The 20,134-nt window shown below is 37.5% G+C and overlaps 1 protein-coding gene across 1 annotated transcript in view; it reads left to right on the top strand.

Annotated features, from left to right (window-relative positions):
• The window catches only part of LOC133534821 (calcitonin gene-related peptide type 1 receptor-like), a 69,257-nt gene extending 49,803 nt beyond the window's left edge, over positions 1 to 19,454 (top strand). The window contains exons 12-13 of the mRNA XM_061874113.1: positions 3,112 to 3,220; positions 17,832 to 19,454. Of these exons, the coding sequence (XP_061730097.1) occupies positions 3,112 to 3,220; positions 17,832 to 17,881 (159 nt within the window). The 3' untranslated portion in view covers positions 17,882 to 19,454. The remainder of the gene's footprint in view (positions 1 to 3,111; positions 3,221 to 17,831) is intronic.
• The last annotated feature ends 680 nt before the right edge of the window (positions 19,455 to 20,134 follow it).

Raw genomic sequence — 20,134 nt, 5'->3', positions numbered from 1 at the left:
ATTCTACTACGTACTGCATTTTATCCTTTTAAGTCACTATAACTAGTCCGATTTTTTCTCAAATTAGATATTTTATAACCTCAAAAGTAGTGGTATAACTTTTTTCCTCCAAACTTAAACCTGAGTACCTATGCACTGAATTACAGTGTCGTTTAATATATTATTGTACCGCAATATTAGATATCAAAGGAACCCTAACATTTCGGAAGAAAAAGTTAATTACCACCTCGTATAGAGGTTATAAAATTTCTAATATTATAAAAACAGAGCCCGCGACTTCGTTTGCGTAGGATGATGATGATTGATAAAAACTATCTCCCCACCAAGTTTCATCTAAATCGGTTCAGCAAACTGCTTAAGGGTGAAGAGATGACAGACAGGCTACTTCCGCAATTATAATAGTAAGTAGTAGGGATGTGTCTACTTGCTGCAGATTTTATCTGAAATGTCGTAGTCGGCCATCAATGCCATAATTCACAACATAACGTAGGGCTAAGCGTCTTCTCGTAATCGGCCATCATTCACAATCTGTAGGTAACATATCATACGGCTATCTGTCTTCTCTGTTTTTCTTTCCTTGTGTCTGCGTGAGAATAATAACATAAATCACTTACTTATTCGGTGGTGTGATATATTTGTTTACTTATTCCTCACTGCGTCACAAAGGCAGGCAATGATAATAAATATAAAAGTTTTCGATACCTAAATAAATCTGTTTAATTTCCCGAATATTAAAGATGCCGTAAACGTACAGCCTACGTGCACTGAATAGGTTTAAACGTAACAAATCACTTGCGACATAGTATTCACAAGTCGTAAGGCGACATTAACTACTAAGTAACACTAGAAAGGGCAACAAGTAAGAAACAGCAAACTGTACCACCACGCAAATATCAGTAAATGACATTCGAAAACACATGCAACTTTTGTTACAGTACTTATGCGCAATCAAAATTTTAAGTTCATATTAATTTTTAAACCCCGACGGAAATATAAGGGTGTTATTAACGTGTGTACGTCGTTGTCGGTGGCATCATGGCATAGCTTCGTAACGGATGAATCGATTCGATTGTATAAACGAACTCAATCGATGAATCGATTGAGTTCGTTTTTATAAAATCAAAAATGCTATATGTCAACATGGTTTTCGTATAGGTTTTAATGTTAAAGGTTATACAATGTCACGTTCGGTTGTTATGCATGCGTAATGGAAGTGGAGCTGCGTAGGTGGGCGGTTGAATTGTAAATGAAACACCTAATTCCAAATATTATTTTGGTTGTTACCTTTCGAGTTTTGGTCATCGTAGACCCTCATTAAATGTGTATAAACGAAGTTATTTAAATTCGATGGCATAACTGTAAGATAACAGGGCCCCAGGTGGACCACAGATCTACCAATATTCAATATACTTTCTCTATTAATTCTAAACTGCAGAGCAGAGTAAAATTGGAGCAAACATTGAACACGAGTAAAATTCAAATAGGGAAAAAATTCCAATAGTCCCAATGTTACAAAACCTGGAGGTTTTAAATTTTATTAGTGCTCAAGGCAATGCCCGGAGATTTAGTTATTCTCGAAGATAAGAAGAAAATACTATCCTTGGCGTTCATAAAGACTTTTAATATGAAATATTCTTTACGACCAACATATCCGATGGGCGATGACACTGCAAATATTTGTGCGATTTAATTCCGCTAAGTAAAACGAACTAGAGTGCATCTATGGAGGTACGTAGTCAAGACATACGACTTATGCGTGAAATTCATCGGCTACAAGAAGGACCCGAATCACGACATCATTACTCATGTGATGTGTTTATTTTAAAGAATAATTATCTGGAGCGAACGGTTTAAGGAGCTACAGAGCGAGGCGAAATATCCACGAATTCTCCTAATGTGCAAGTGCAAGATTCTGGATTCCAGTTGGATGTTAAGGTCAAAGAAGAAACGCTTAGTTGAGAACTAGGCAAGTCAGTTATACGTACATGAAAGAGTTCTAGGTCAGACTGATACATAAGTCACAGAAGACGAAGCTAATGCAGCTTTGTACACAGATGTGAACAAAGGTAAAAAAGAAGAAATTCCAAAGAGAATCAGAAGCTGCAAGTACTTACAACACCTAGTCCATTACTATCTTGTATAGCAAATTGAAAGCAATAAACATACTTGATTTACTATAAAGTATGTATTTTTAAGTGGATGTCATTCTTTTAAAACCTTTCTACACTAGGTCTACTTGGGCAGCTCACACGTCAATATGTTGTTTGATATCTTGTAAACAAAAAACTATAGTAAGTTACAAGAAATGAACCAAAAAAATTACTTATAAAGCCCCCAAGTAGACCTAATATAAAGTACCTACACATATGGATGCATATGTAGATGTGCACGCACACATAGGTACATAGTTATATTCAGATCAAAATAACGGATACCGCTTCGAAATTAGTTTCTTTATAATGCTTCAAGAGCCCTCTTGAGGGCTCTCTTTAACTATATACTTACTTTACTCTTTGGACTTATCAACTTCGTAGTTCGCCCTCCCTTTGTAGTGGAAGTGATAAAAATGGTTTCACCATTTCACGTCCAAAAAAACGTCCAGAAAAACGAGCGCAAAATATTTTATTGTCCACTGTGTAATAGTTTGAATACTTTTTGACTAAGGCTTTCATCATACTTTTATGAAAAGCTTTTATGAAATAGGAGGTTCAAACCTTCCCTTTCTAGCGAGTAATTTAGAATTTAAAATCCATTTATTTTCATATACCCATAACTATACATATGTTAAGTATACTCATAACATAAGACCACAGAAAATACTTCCATATTTATTTCATTACCTTCGAATTTATCTGTTTTTGTTGGATACCATTCATATTTGTTATACTCGTTAAACATTAGCTTGTCTCTTTCGGTGTGGGAGCTCATTAGCCCACATTTTTCGCTTACCTAGGCGCGACCAAAGGCAACTTATACAATTTGAACGTACGGTACGCTTCAATTTTGTAACGCCTATAAACTATCTGGAGTTATATCATAGTTTACTTTATGATTTATTGTGTGTCCGTTTTAGCACGAGATAGTGTCACTAAAGCAATTGTCTGGATCCAGGGCCTGTGCGTCTCGTTCCTGTTCTGCTTCACGAACCACGACGTGATGGTGGCCGTCCGCACGCAAGTGTCTCGCGTCGTCCGCGCTAACGACGCCATCGCGCTCACAGGTACCTACCCCACAACCTCTACTACTAACACTCTGCTCTCACTAGTGATCATAGACTCAGTGCGTTTAGTCCTATCAGAAAGTCTCGACTAGACTAGTCCTATATATCCTTTTTAGTCTTTAGACATAAGACTGAAACTAAAAACTAATTTAAGTCTAGCAAATAAAGGCCTAAAAGACTGAATCGTAGCCAAAGGCATAAAAAACTAAAAGAACTCACGCCATTGACTCGGAGTCGTGAAACGTTTTAAGCGTTTGCGTCAATATAACTCGAAACAGTAATATCAAAATGGTATGATCAGTATTTTTTGAGTCAAATGTATACAAGTTCAATGCATTGTAATGTAAGGATTGAGGTGCTTGAATATCATACAAAACCCGTTTAGAAAACGACTTGAGATCTTTAAGTCCTTGAAGGCGTTTTATTTTTTTATTTATGTAGATTCAAAAGAACTCTAACCTCTGAGTTGTCTAAATTGGAGTCGAGTCTAACTCAAAAGACTGAGTCTCTTTCACTACTAGCACGCACGCGGTTAACACATTGATGCGGAGTAGCACGCCGCTCCGGTGTGTAAACGAATCAGCGCTATACTCGTATATATGTAAGGCAATGTCACGCTCGCGCACTAGAGCAGCGCCGCAGTCAAGGGGGCGTCCATTAATCGCGTCATACGTTTTTGGCTTGTTTTAGACCCCCCCCTCCCCCATGGTGATCTTTGGTGATATTTTCAGGAACCCCCCCCCCCCCCCCATCCAATATGACGTGTATTTTTTTCGATAACTAAAGAACAGTTTTCTAACAAATGAACCTAACTATTATTTTTATTTTATTGACTATAATACAGTATAGCACAGATGAAAAAAAAAATACACGTGATACGTGTCCATACCCCCCCGTCCCCTGTGGTGATCATTGGTGATTTTTTGCTGACCCCCTCCCCCCCCTATACAATATGACGCGATTAATGGACGCCCCCCAATGTAAAGACCACCTATTTATAAAAGTCGCTCTCTAAGAATTTAAACGTTCCATCGAGGCCAAAACCATACGTTGCATCATTTGCATATATGGCAACAAAAACAAAGCTTTACTAGTTTAAAAAGTAATTAACTTCATGTAGGCTAAAATATTAAAGAAGCGCCTATAAAAATACAGTAGTTTTTGGAACGTCTTATTTATTAGATAATTCATTCTGAGAGCATAGAGTCAAACAAAGTTAGTAAAAAGAGTACATATTAGAGTTGGAACAAGCATTCAATAACAAAGTGTTACAATATCATCATTGATGTCCTTATTTAATGTTCTATGTACAAATGACATGGTATGGCTTTATACTGTCTGATTAAGAAGAATTAATTACTACCCAACTTAGTTTCCAGGTTAATTACGTCTAGCTTGTGATTGTGATAATAATATGGTTATTTTTTTAAGTCAAATTCAAGTTAATCACACACTAGAGGTATGTACCTAACCAACGTGTACGTACAATCGAACTATGTTCAATCGGTATATTGCACCTTGTTTTGTGCTCGGTAAAGTTTATAGCCGAGCACAAAACAAATTGAAAAAACTAAATTTTCATCACACTTGCTCGAAAATGATCTTATTTCATGCACTGTCAGGTGTACTGAAGGACGAAGGCCTACATTGTTCCCGGGAGTTAAGGATTGTGAAAAAAAGCTGTAGGGAGTTACAGCTTTTTTTTACTAATTCGTACGAAATAACTAAGTAAAAATGAGTTTATATTTTAAAATATTAACGTTTATAATTTAGTATTTTTGTTCATGTTTAAAAATATTTGATTTGATTAATTTAATAGCCGTTTAAAATAATTTTACACAATTTTCTAAGAAAATGAACGTCGGATAGGTCTGTGCCTTCAATGCGTAAACTGTCAAAACATGACATTATGGCGTACAACTGTTTGATGTGTCACCATATTTAGATAGATAGATAGATAGATAGATAATAGTTTATTCATCACACATGTTAATAGGTACATTTAAAATATACATCATGTACATAATATCTCTACTACTAACAAGTGCGATTAGTCAGGCATTTTTAAACTAAAGTGCATGCATGTCATAATTTGTAACATTTACACTTGATTAAATTCATTAATGTTATACAACGTAGGTCTTTTGTTATACAGTTTACGACCAATAACTCCTGGCATTTTTTTGACATAGTGAGTTTGTGGGGGCTTAAACAGAGGTCGTTTGGATAACGATTCGGGCGCTCAGATGCTCCTTTCTTTCGAAACATGTGTATATTCTCCCGAACAAACATAATAGATTCAAATATGTATTGAGCTACTGACGTCATGATTTTCAGGGTTTTGAAAAATTCTCGGCACGTGTCTTTGTATCCGGCATTCATGATCACTCTTATAGCCTGCTTTTGCATTTTCAGTACTCTCTCATGGTCTGATGAGTTTCCCCACAGTATTATACCATATGACATAATGGAGTGTACATAAGCGTAATATGATTGAATTAGACACTCACGTGAAATAATTGTACTTATTAATAATAATTGGGCGTAAACGCTAGTTGCCATTTTAGCACATACATGGTCTATATGAGTTTTCCATGTCAGAGCGGGATCAATGGTAAAACCTAACATTTTAACCATATTAGAACTTTTTAAGCAGGAACCATTTGAAAGATCTATTTTTACTTCATCACTGATAGCAGTCTTTCCGTTAAAGAGCATAACATGGGTCTTGTCTGAGTTTAAAGTAAGGCCATTATCGTTAAACCACGTACGCACAGTTTCCATTATTAATTATATTTTTTCTATATTATTTGATTGGTATTGCCTTTCACGACTATAGTTGTGTCATCTGCATATATTATAAATTTACCATCTATGTCTAGTTCTGCAAGATCATTCATGAACAGCAAAAATAGAGTGTTGCCTAGCGCTGACCCTTGAGGTACTCCTACATTTGAAAACGTTCTTGGTTTTGATTTTATTTTCTTTCCCTCTATTTCAATTTCCACAGTCTGTTCTCTGACTGTTTAAGAATTGACAACATTTCATTTTTATAAAACCTGGCTTTACATAATGATTTGGAAGTATTTTGCTTCCTGAACACTGCAATATATTAATATAAATTTAATATGACTTATTACAAAAAATACAAAAGAATAAAAAACATGTTGTGAAAATACCAATTCTACGGCACAATACGTGAAATGCCATTGCCATTCATCACGAAAAAAAATTGCTGTCATAATATTGGATTTGACATTGTCAATTAAATACGACGTATTGATTGAATTTCAAAACAAACAGAAATGTATTTATATAATTAAGTTACTATCTACTAATCGTTTTTAAAATTGACAAAGCCGTATGGATAGATGAGGTACTCGTATATACTCCTCCAAAGTATACCAAATACTGTTTCGTTCCTTACCTACTGCAAAAATATCAAAAATGATTCGATGAAGATATCGGTACAAACATTTAATTACATTACATTCGTTAGTGTTTATCTGTCGATCCGTCGTATCCGTTATAATATCCAAATCGTCGTAGAAAAACTGATATTTTATCAAAACTGTTTTAAAAACATTGACAATGACAGACAACGTCAGATTAATTAAGTCATGTTTTTTTTTTCTATCGACCTAGCTTCTAGCGTAGAACTGGAGTTACGCCATTGGTGGGCTATGAGAGAAAAAGGAATGCCAGAGAAGTATGTGCGGCTTATTCAGTCCATGTATGATAGAGCCAGTACTCACGTCAGGTCTGAAGCTGGAGTAACCGACAAGTTCAATGTGGCGGTAGGTTTACACCAGGGGTCAGCTTTAAGTCCGTATTTGTTCCTCCTGGTTATGGATGCTCTGACATCGAACATACAGGAGGAAGCACCCTGGTGTATGCTGTTTGCTGACGACATTGTTCTTGTCGGAGAAAATGCACTTGAGGTCCAGAGCAGACTGGGAAAATGGCAAGAAAAGCTGGAAAGTGTGGGACTGAAAATAAGCAGATCCAAAACGGAGCATATGTTCTGCGATTTCGGTGGTCTATCCAGTTTTTCCCATATTGCCTTAGACGGTGTATCCCTACCAGTCTGCTCCGATTTCGGGTACCTTGGGTCATTGATCCAAAGTGACGGCAACATCGACCGTGACGTGAAAAATAGAATAAATGCGGGATGGATGAAATGGCGACAGGTCTCTGGAACAACTTGCGATCCACGAATGCCCCTTAAACTTAAGGGGAAAATCTACAGGACGATCGTGAGACCTGTTGTAATGTATGGATCAGAATGCTGGGCGACGAAAGTGACGGATGAAAGAAGAGTGCACGCAGCGGAAATGAGAATGTTGAGATGGATGTGTGGAGTGACGAGAAAGGATCGAATTAAGAATGAGTATATAAGGGGAAGTTTGAAAGTAGCACCGGTAGCGGAGAAGATAGGGAGTGGTAGGTTAGCGTGGTATGGGCATTTAATGAGGAGGGATGAATGCCATATAGGAAAAAGAATGTTAGGAATGAATGTTGATGGACGGAGAGCGGATGGTAGACCCAAAAAACGATGGATGGATTGTGTGAAAGAGGATATGAAAAGAAAGGAGTGAGTGCTGAGGTGACGAAAGATAGAGGAGAATGGAAGAGAAGAACATGTTGTGCCGACCCCACATAACGTGGGATAAGAGCAGGAGGAAGAAGAAGAACTGGAGTTACGCCATTTTAGAATAAGTACATATTAAAAAATATATAATAAATTAAATACAAATCCAAGTGGAAAAAATAAACTATTAGCGTATTCCTCGTTTCAATTAAAATGTAGAGAACCAATAAAATTATAGGGTCAGAAAATTGAAATATTGTCATTTATTTCGCATAAAATTTAGTTTTTTCTTCGCAAGTGTGATGAAAAACATTGTGTGTAACTCCGGGGGTAAGAATATTGTTACTCGAGTCTTTAATTCACTCCAGTCTGCGGCAGTCGCGAAATTACATATAAACCCTCGTACAATATTTCACTTACCCCCATCGTTCCACAAGGTAACAAGTAATTAACCGAACTTCCGAGACCAACCGTCACCGTCATTGCTCTTTGTTTAATGTTATCGTATAGCGTAATCGTAAATAACCAGAATCCAAAAATATAACTCTTATTCAACTTTTCAACCAATTGGCAATATATTTGGACGACCAGTCCCTCGAAAATGATAAGCAAATCAAATGTATCAAACTGTGGATTAAGGCTTGCGTATATTATTGTTTTCACCTTATTTTTGTAATATAAGATGGAAATTAAATACATTTTTATGAAGGCGACTGTATTATAAAAGTTTGAAAGCCAAGAACATTTTCGTGGTCCGACAGTATGTCAAATGTTGTTGTTTGTCACACGCACACAAGGAAGCGGCGGCGTGCGCGTACGTGGTGTGTATCTGTGTTGAGGCCGCCAGACTACGACATCTATCTCTATAGTTATGTATATGAGCTTCCAGTACTTATGTCTTTATGAAAAGGCCAAGGCCAATTTTAGGGTGCGTTCCTTTAAACTTATTCGATCACTTGTGCCGACTCTACAATAAACGAAATGATAATATAACTTATTACAACCTTATTTGAGTAAATACAAAGTACCTTAGACGACTTGGAGAATTTCAATGGAAAAAATTGAAGTTTCTACAGGGTGCTTTTGTTATCACCAGGGGTCGGACAAAAAGTGCGGATGACGTCAAACCACTTATAGGATGATTTCAAATAGTATTTTTGATTTTCATAAACAATTATCACTTATCATTTATCAACCTCTTTATTAAACGATATCGCCACTTGAAATGAGTAAGTACGTTTTTGACTGACACATTGTCAATCAGATGAACAATAAATTGACTTCGTTATTGTTTAGCTATTGTATCTTCACGATTATATTTAGCTAAAATTTATATTTACTAATGTATAAGAAAACGCTCTAAAATGTCATCTTTACTCGAATATTGTGGCAATCCCACAGACTTGTTCTAACTAATTTCAAATAATTATACCTTATGGTAGGTAACAAGTTTCGTGAAATTTCTTTTATTCACTACATCACCCTACCACCTGTATTATTAATTCCATGGATTTATTTACGATTATTTTGTTACTTCATTTATACTACTTTGTTACTACATGTCACACGGAAGTTTAAATACAACCTCAAACATCATCCTGTGTGCAAGATTACGTCATTTTTACGTCATCCGCACTTTTTGTCCGACCCCTGGTTATCACTGACGAAACTCTGAAGGGCGAATATATAGGTCCGTAGGTCATACTGAACAACTTTTACTATGGAGCCAACCCCGATATCGCGATACTTCCCTTTAACCTTTACATATTTTTAATATGTTGTATTCTATATTGTATCGATATCTTAGGTATGTCGAAAGTCCATAAATGAGAAGTCCTTAATGACAATTCAAAATGCCACAAGAATTCCGGTATCTGATGATAACAAAAGCAACCTGTATATTGAATTGTAAATATAAAATATATCAAAAACGTTTAACTATTATCATTTTGTTAACCTTTTCAACGCTTTCTCCCTCGCATCAAAATGTGGCATACACGCCAATATGTCAACTATTGAGAAACGAATTTAAACCTTATCTGTCAACAGTAAAATTGCTTTGACAGCGTCTGCCATGACCTCTTTAGTGGTCGTTGGCGTGGTAGGCACGACAGCACACGACCACTTTAGTGGCTCTTGGCGTTCAAAAGGCTAAAAGATAATAAAAGCTTTTTTTTAATAAAATGACCAATTACAAAAATATTTAAATTGAAAGTTAAAATAATAAAAAGAGCCCGTCAATATACCTACACAACAAGGGGGCCACTTCAAACAGCTGTAAACAAAAACATGTAATTACCTACGTCCTTATAAAAGTATTTATTTAATGAAAAAACAATTTCTATTACTTGACTGCCGATTAATCACGTATATAATTAATCATAATTACTATATACTTATTTATAATATAACCATATCTTAGTGTCGATAAATTAATAGTATTTTATACAATCATGATATAATAGACAGCTTTTCAGTAGGGCTAAGATGGTCGGCTATTTATCATTTGTCACCATGCCTGTCACGTTCTAACAAGTATGTAAGTGCGAAAGTGACGGGCATAGTGACAGGTGGTAAAAATGGAACCATACTGCTACCGTTGAGTGATCTAAGTAAATTACGAGATTGAAAAGCTTGATTATATCACTATTGTATAAGTACAATACTTTTTTACCAGTCATATAAAATATAAATAAATTAGGTAAGTATATCAGTAGATAGAAAGATAGTACAAAAGACATCAACTCATTTCTTATTCATTAAATAGTAGCTAGTTGATGTCTTTTGTTCTATCCTTTGGCGACACGTGATTGGTCGAATTCGTTACAGTTACTTAAAGCGTTTTTCGAAAGAAGTAATTATATGTAGTTAAGTCGGGAGCCCAAAGCCCATAGTGAAAATATGCGATTACAGTTAGGTATACGAAGTCTTAATTCAACCGTGAAAGTCGACGAGTAGAAAAACCATTTAACGAACGTCATACGGGCGTTTAAATTAAACTTCATATCTTGGATATTTCTAGCTTTATTTATAAAAGTGATTGATATTATTTTAATCTTTGGGTAACCTACGTTCGGTTTTTATTATTATTATATCTGTAAGTATATACGGAATAATCGGGATTGAGATAAACAATTAAAGATACATCGTGTTTGTGAATTTTTATTCATTCGTTTAAGATAATTAAATCAGTATTTAACACCTAAAAGCACTTAGTTTTATTGCAAAGTGTTGTCAATACAGTTTCCTTTACCTGGTCTATAAAGAAATTGCGTCTTATAAATAAACTACTCCCTAGTCACAGCGGCAAGTATTGGATACTAATGATATTTAGGATATCTTGTTATTTTTCTTACAAAAAATATTGTGAGATCGTAATGACATAAGTATGGTAAGTAAGATGTGAAATGCATGGCAAAGAAACTACCTACCTATAAAATGTCGTAGTCTGCGGCTATAAGTGTTTGTTGCAAATGTTTAGGTTATACTCTCCTTAAGAGCCCTTAATCCTTGGAGCGTTCTCCGATTTCACGAAATAACGCTCGATAGATGGCGTTGGCGCTCGGTACGCGAGCGCCGGCAACGCGACGCGCGTTTCAATGCAGACTAGAATAATCTTGATAGTTTTCAATATAGGTAATTTCAAGCAACATTAATTTTAGTGTCATATGATATCATATGGGCACTCTTTATTTTATTGTATATGCACAGTAGTTTTTTTTTTATGTACACTACTACTAAGTGTACAGACTACAGAGTGTACTATAACCCTTGCTCTTTATTCTGTCTCTTTCACACCAATGGAAAATGAAGAAGTTACTAAATGACTGCAGGTATAAATAAAGTAGGTATATTAGTGCGATAGAGAGACAGATAGTGTTTCGTTGTCGTATCGTAAACGATTGGCATGTTGGCCACACACTTGCTTAGTGCCTAGCCAAAATACCAATCGTTTGCGTATATTAGTGCGATAGAGAGAGAGTAGTGTTTCGTTGTCGTATCGTAAACGATTGGCATGTTGGCTACGCACCCATGATACCTAGCCAAGAAGCCAATCGATTGCGCATATTAGTGCGATAGAGAGACAGATAGTGTTTCCTTGTCGTATCGTAAACGTTAAGCATGTTGGCTACGCACACATGCTGCCCAGCCAAGATGCCAATCGTTTGTGCATATTAGTACGAGAGAGAGACAGATAGTGTTTCGTTGTCGTATCGATTGGTATGGTGGCTACGCACCCATGCTGCGTAGTCAAGATGCCAATCGTTTGCGCACATTAGTGCTATAGAGTTTCAGTGTTATTTGAAATCACGTTAGGGTTTGTATTATTATTTTTGACCCGAATGAAGTCCATCCAGGTTCTTATGATGGAGTCAGGAGTTGGTCACCAGAACTCCTAATCTACTCATTATAATTCCATCGTGCTTGGGCTCAAAAGATTTGCCCTGACGAACACCATCGATCTAGATGAGGTCCAGGGTCTCATGACGGAGTCAGGAGTTGGTCACCAGAACTCCCCAGAACTCCTAATCTACTCATCATAACTCCATCGAGTTTGGGCTCAATAGATTTACCCTGATGAGCACCATCAATCTAGATGAAGTCCAGGGTCTCATGATGGAGTCAGGAGTAGGTCACTAGAACTCCTAATCTACTCATTATAATTCCATCGTATTCGAGCTCAATAGATTTGCCCTGACGAGTACCATCGATCTAAATGAAGTCCAGGGTCTCATGATGGAGTCAGGAGTTGGTCACCAGAACTCCTAATCTACTCATCATAACTCCATCGTGTTTGGGCTCAATAGATTTGCCCTCACGAGCACCATCAATCTAGATGATGTTCAGGGTCTCATGATGGAGTCAGGAGTTGGTCACTAGAACTCCTAATCTACTCATTATAATTCCATCGTGTTTGGGCTCAAAAGATTTGCCCTGACGAACACCATCGATCTAGATGAGGTCCAGGGTCTCATGACGGAGTCAGGAGTTGGTCACCAGAACTCCTAATCTACTCATTATAATTCCATCGTGCTTGGGCTCAAAAGATTTGCCCTGACGAACACCATCGATCTAGATGAGGTCCAGGGTCTCATGACGGAGTCAGGAGTTGGTCACCAGAACTCCCCAGAACTCCTAATCTACTCATCATAACTCCATCGAGTTTGGGCTCAATAGATTTACCCTGATGAGCACCATCAATCTAGATGAAGTCCAGGGTCTCATGATGGAGTCAGGAGTAGGTCACTAGAACTCCTAATCTACTCATTATAATTCCATCGTATTCGAGCTCAATAGATTTGCCCTGACGAGTACCATCGATCTAAATGAAGTCCAGGGTCTCATGATGGAGTCAGGAGTTGGTCACCAGAACTCCTAATCTACTCATCATAACTCCATCGTGTTTGGGCTCAATAGATTTGCCCTCACGAGCACCATCAATCTAGATGATGTTCAGGGTCTCATGATGGAGTCAGGAGTTGGTCACTAGAACTCCTAATCTACTCATTATAATTCCATCGTGTTTGGGCTCAAAAGATTTGCCCTGACGAGTACCATCGATCTAGATGAAGTCCAGGGTCTCATGATGGAGTCGGGAGTTGGTCACCAGAACTCGTAATCTATTTATCATAACTCCATCGTGTTTGGGCTCAATAGATTTACTCCGACGAGCACCATCAAATTACCATTATGATGAATAGATTAGGAGTTCTGGTGACCAACTACTGAGTCCATCATGAGACCCTCGACTTAATCTAGATCGATGGTACTCGTCAGGGCAAATCTTTTGAGCCCAAACACGATGGAGTTATGATGAATAGACTAGGAGTTCTGGTGATCAACTCCTGAGTCCATCATGAGACCCTGGACCTGATCTAGATTGATGGTGCTCGTCAGGGCAACTCTATTGAGCCCATACACGATGGAGTTATGATGAGTAGATTAGGAGTTCTGGTGACCAACTCCTGACTCCATCATGAGACCCTGGACCTCATCTAGATCGATGGTGCTCGTCAGGGCAAATCTTTTGAGCCCAAACACGTTGGAATTATAATGAGTAGATTAGGAGTTCTAGTGACCAACTCCTGACTCCATCATGAGACCCTGGACTTTATCTAGATTGATGATGCTCGTCAGGGCAAATCTATTAAGCCCAAACACGATGAGGTTATGATGAGTAGTTTAGGAGTTCTGGTGACCAACTCCTGACTCCATCATGAGACCCTGGACCTCATCTAGATCGATGGTGTTCATCAGGGCAAATCTATTGAGCCCAAACACGATGGAGTTATGATGAGTAGATTAGGAGTTCTGGTGACCAACTCCTGGCTCCATCATGAGACCCTGGACCTCATCTAGATCGATGGTGCTCATCAGGGCAAATCTTTTGAGCCCAAACACGTTGGAATTATAATGAGTAGATTAGGAGTTCTAGTGACCAACTCCTGACTCCATCATGAGACCCTGGACTTTATCTAGATTGATGATGCTCGTCAGGGCAAATCTATTGAGCCCGAACACGATGAGGTTATGATGAGTAGATTAGGAGTTCTGGTGACCAACTCCTGACTCCATCATGAGACCCTGGGCCTCATCTAGATCGATGGTGTTCATCAGGGCAAATCTATTGAGCCCAAACACGATGGAGTTATGATGAGTAGATTAGGAGTTCTGGTAACCAGCTCCTGACTCCATCATGAGACCCTGGACCTCATCTAGATTGATGGTGCTCGTCAGGGCAACTCTATTGAACCCAAACACGATGGAGTTATGATGAGTAGATTAGGAGTTCTGGTGACCAGCTCCTGACTCCATCATGAGACCCTGGACCTCATCTAGATTGAAGGTGCTCGTCAGGGCAACTCTATTGAGCCCAAACACGATGGAGTTATGATGAGTAGAGTAGGAGTTCTGGTGACCAACTCCTGACTTCATCATGAGACCCTGGACCTCATCTAGATCGATGGTGCTCATCAGGGCAAATCTTTTGAGCCCAAACACGTTGGAATTATAATGAGTAGATTAGGAGTTCTAGTGACCAACTCCTGACTCCATCATAAGACCCTAGACTTTATCTAGATTGATGATGCTCGTCAGGGCAAATCTATTGAGCACGAACACGATGAGGTTATGATGAGTAGTTTAGGAGTTCTGGTGACCAACTCCTGACTCCATCATGAGACCCTGGGCCTCATCTAGATCGATGGTGTTCATCAGGGCAAATCTATTGAGCCCAAACACGATGGAGTTATGATGAGTAGATTAGGAGTTCTGGTGACCAGCTCCTGACTCCATCATGAGACCCTGGACCTCATCTAGATTGATGGTGCTCGTCAGGGCAACTCTATTGAACCCAAACACGATGGAGTTATGATGAGTAGATTAGGAGTTCTGGTGACCAGCTCCTGACTCCATCATGAGACCCTGGACCTCATCTAGATTGAAGGTGCTCATCAGGGCAACTCTGTTGAGCCCAAACACGATGGAATTATAATGAGTAGATTAGGAGTTCTAGTGACCAACTCCTGACTCCATCATGAGACCCTGGACCTCATCTAGATCGATGGTGTTCGTCAGGGCAAATCTTTTGAGCCCAAACACGATGGGATTATAATTAGTAGATTAGGAGTTCTGGTGACCAACTCCTGACTCCATCATGAGAACTTGGACTTCATCCGGGTCAAAAATAATAATGCAAACCCTAACGTAATTTCAAGTGAAAATGCGTTTTTCAGAAAATCGCAGCCAAATAACACTAGACCTTACTCATAGTGTTGTGTTCCTGCCGGTGAGTAAGGTTGCCAGAGCTCAACGAGGGGCGGGAGGGGGTTAGGGTCGGCAACGCGCATGTAACTCCTCTGGAGTTGCAGGCGTACATATGCGGGCCGTATGCTTGTTTGCCACCGACTTAGTATTTAAAAAAAAGTAACACTGAAAATCCATCAATAAGCCAGTCTGTTAGGCATACTGTAAAAAATGAACTTTTATTAAGATTTTCTAATCGCAGTATATAGCACTTCTCGGAACTCCGTAGCTGATTACGATCGCAACGAATGCCTGACAATCGAGCACAGGTCCGTCCTCTAAGCGCGCTCCGCGCGGACTGAGAGCGGGACGTCGCTGCTGCGTGATTTATACGTGTTTTAAAAAAATATAAATTTACGGCAATGTAGGTCCCATAGTTACGATTTTTTTTTTATAGGTTAACATAAAGTTACAGTTTGCTATAATATTATTTTTAAAGCAAAATATGCGTACAATTTGCGGAAATAAAATATAATAAAACCCTGTTTTCGCCAAAAAAATGAAGAAAACTCGGAAGGTATTTTATCAGTTTTTTCAAATGAATCTTCGATTGTTAATCATTCCAGCCCCTCGTACGAGATATGTTGAATCATATTGTAGTCATTCATGTACCAAATGATTCTTGTTTATAGCAAAATTGAGAACCGAAACGCCACATCTCACTGCAAAATTTGGAAAAGACTCCCAAAAAACCTCATTAAAAAAGAGGTTTAAAAGAGAAAATGAAAATTTGAACTGTTGGAGCCCCTAGTTTAGGAAACGATTATTTAAGTACGTTATCAGTTTTTGAATAAATACTAATAGTTACGTCGTAATCTTGAATGAAAAAGGAAGCATTTTACAAAATACGCTCGTCTGTAGGAATAAGGACTCTTAAATCGAATAAATGTTACACTAAAAGCTGTGTCGAATTTCCTGTCACGTCGACTTCTTGGAATCTCTCACGGCTACAGTATAAGTGAAGGAAATAATCCTAAACTATAAGAATTAGCATTTTCACTAAAGCCAGAGCCTATTTTGAGATAATAAATTAAACTACAACTGCAAGATTAAAATCAACCTCACATCCAACCGGGGATCAAAGCCGGTAAAATCTGTAAAAACCTGGAAGTTGTTTTAGCGTAAATTAAAGGATCAATCTAAACAATTATGTTATTATTATAAAGCTATGTATGCTGCCTACGACCACCGTTTCGTTATTTTTTTTACAAAACGGTGTTCGAACAGGCAGTTTGGTTTTCAAACGACATTATTTTATTAACTTCAAAATCGGCTACTTGGTAACTAAGATCAAAGTGAGATAACTCAGAATCGTTTGATTTCCCTTTATATTTTATTTATATGTCATTCAAACTATAGCTTATATTAGATTAATCCGAGTTAGCTACCTAGATTACTTACACTATAAAATTATTCCTATTCCTTGCGCCAAAGGATTTGTATTTCATATGAACATTATACGGAGATATGAGAGTAAGAAAGTAATCGGTCGATATTCGCGGGTTTACTTGGTAGGTATGCGTTCTAACCCAAGGGACATTAGTGCGATGCTCGTAGGAATAAATTATGATGTTCGCTGTCGTGATGTTTGAGGGACGTGTTTGCGTTAACTTTACGGATGACGAGGGATTACACTCGTGACCATATTCAAAGGGCAAGAGGGCTTTCATTTAAGTTGCATTGATTCATGTTACTACTTGAACGGAACCAGGAAATTCACCCTAAAATATCATGCCTGAACTTCTGCCAGCATTTTATACTTACAGCGAAGATGCAAAAACACTAGTTACTTTAGGTATACGAATATCAATATATCATTTTCGTAGTGAATGTGGTCAAACGTCACATTCAAATTGAAATCACCCACGTCCTTGCCGTCATGTTTTAATGATGGTTTTTTGTTTTATAAAGGACATTATTACCATTAAGCAACAGGGCCATTAAGATATTTGGCATTTAAGAATTTTTTATTTGGCATTATATTTTGAATCGTATCACTAATGATTTGCTATAATAAACTACATATATGTGACTTGGTGGTACAGTTACCCTGACGGTAGCTTTTTTATCAATTTTCGATATATCTTTCTTATCTGATTTTTTCAAGCTTATCAATGTGTTTATTTTATTTTATTAAGTATTGTTCTAATTAGGAATAATAGAGAACCAATTTCAAAACACATGTTAACTGTTTATAATTAACATTTATTACAGGTTTAACGGCGGGAGAAAGCTTGGCCAATACAAGAGAAAACGTTGTGTAAAAAATTGGTTGCAAGTGGAAACTAATTTAAACAAAGATGTAAATGTTAAATATTTAGATATTAATGATTACCTAGCCCGAGGTACGAGACAGATTTTAATTATTCCACCAAATTAGAGATCTGCGACCCAAGTGTCAGAAGGGTACATAGCAGTTGTTGTCTGTCGCGAAATAACTCGTTTTTTTTTTTTCATTTTAATCAAAACGTCACTTTTGATACAACCATGGTGGGACAGATCTCGTAGGTGATGAGCCGTACTGTATAAAATATAAAAATGTATTAGCATATGAGGCAGGCATTTGCTCATTTGCATGTTCTGCAGGTTTTTTGATAGAATCCTACTAACTGCGTGACTGCCTGTACAAATAATCAGTCAGCCGCTATACTGTATAAGACATTTTGTATGAACCTTTTTAGAACTAAATTAAAATAAATGTAAGCTGAGTCCGCCTATAAATTATAACATTTGTAAGCGTATAATCTATAAGCCCAAAGTTATAAAACACAAACTAAAACGTTAACTCTAGTATTTATTTAGCAAATAGGGCACAAGTTTACGTACTCAATTACAACAATTACGTACAAATCATAAACCCGCCATTGTTAGATATAAGTATTAATTCTATGCAAAGTAACGTTATCAATATAAGTTAGAAGTAAAGGATGACACACGCTAGAACGGTCCAAGTCTGGGCCAAGGCGTAGGTATGACACTTCATTTTCTGGAGCATTCCACCGTTACAAAATCGACACTTGACTCTTTTAGCTTGTCTTTTTATCGTGTACCTATTATTTGTATAATCTTAAAGCTGCTTGTGTTCTTAAAAAAATCTACTTTTACTATACGTACGTAAGATGAAAAAGAAATTCGGCATTAAAGCAAACGTGATTTAAGCGACTCGTACTCATAATTGGACCAATAGTTTGAATTACAATTAGGTTTTGCTTAAAAAATGGACTTTGTTAAAAAATACTAGCTGAAAAAGTTACCGTTTTCATTGAAGGCTCCTTCTTAGGGTGACCGCCTCGGCCCCAACCCGTGCCGTATTAGTTAGCGTGAGTCATTCTTATTACTTACATCCCTCACTCTTATAATAATTTACTTATTCGCTCTGTGCGCAGCGTCGCCCTGGCAAGTATTGGACACATTGGATTTCTGACAGTCAAAAAGTATTAAATTAATGTGTTGTCGTTTGAACTTCCCCACCACGAACTTTGCACAAAGCCAATACGTACGGGACTAAAACTAACGGATTTATGGGTAACGTAACTGACAGATAGAAAAATAGTCTGTAAGAAAGAAACCTATCAGGTATATTAAATGTAAAGGCGCTTTGGGATTGTCTCATTATCTAGTCTGAAGGTCTTATTAAGCATTCTTTTTTTTACTTTGTTAATAAATGTAATATAATAGGTATGTAATGTAATAGTAAGTCAATATAATGTAATAATGTGAGATGTATCATAAAGCCTAGTAAATGTCAGCTGCCGCTCCGCTGGTGGGTTCAGGAAAGGTAAAAATGTTATTGCTGATTCAGAATTTGTCGAATTACAGATAAGAAGCTATCTTGTATAAAGTCATCTTAGTGCGGCTCCTTAGCTTGATTTAGTATATAAAAGCAACTCAGGTCAGATATGAAGAGCGTACAGTTATTGCTGCAGCAATGTGCGCTATTTGTACGTTCTGGATTTCTCATGTTTGCACTGAACGATTTATTCATTTAAAATTTTGTTAATCTATATTCTATATATCTTCGGCGTGTTTAATTAGCTACCATTCCTGGATCCATCAATAACGCGGCATCTGACGCTCTCGAGATTCTCTTAAAACATTTTCTACGCCCCGAGAGGAAATGACTGAAGCGGTTTGTACCGGGTCGGGGTGCAGCTTCCTGACGACTGGGTACCAAATTTGATATTTTCAATAGGGTTGTTTCCATCTACAAATCTTAGGGCAGAATTGTATCCCAATAAATTCATTTGGATTATAAGAACATGTTAAATTACTTTTAGGGGACCTGTAATGACCATATTTTTGTAAATATAAAATTTAAAATATCTTTTGGCACACGTCACGTGACCAAACTCGAAACGTCTTTGAAGATTCTGATGACGTCACAACTCTCGGATTGACACTGTTGACAGTTAGGCGATAAACAACAAATGACAAATGTCAGTTGACAGTTCGTATCTTCTACGTGTGAATGTAGTTATGTGTCAAACCGTAAACTGTGACGTCACACAATTTTCAAA

Source organism: Cydia pomonella, chromosome 1 (assembly GCF_033807575.1).
Source record: "Cydia pomonella isolate Wapato2018A chromosome 1, ilCydPomo1, whole genome shotgun sequence".
Classification (NCBI taxonomy): Eukaryota; Metazoa; Arthropoda; class Insecta; order Lepidoptera; family Tortricidae; genus Cydia; species Cydia pomonella.
The sequence above is the reverse complement of the archived record's forward strand: the minus strand, read 5'-3'. Positions and strand labels throughout refer to the sequence as shown.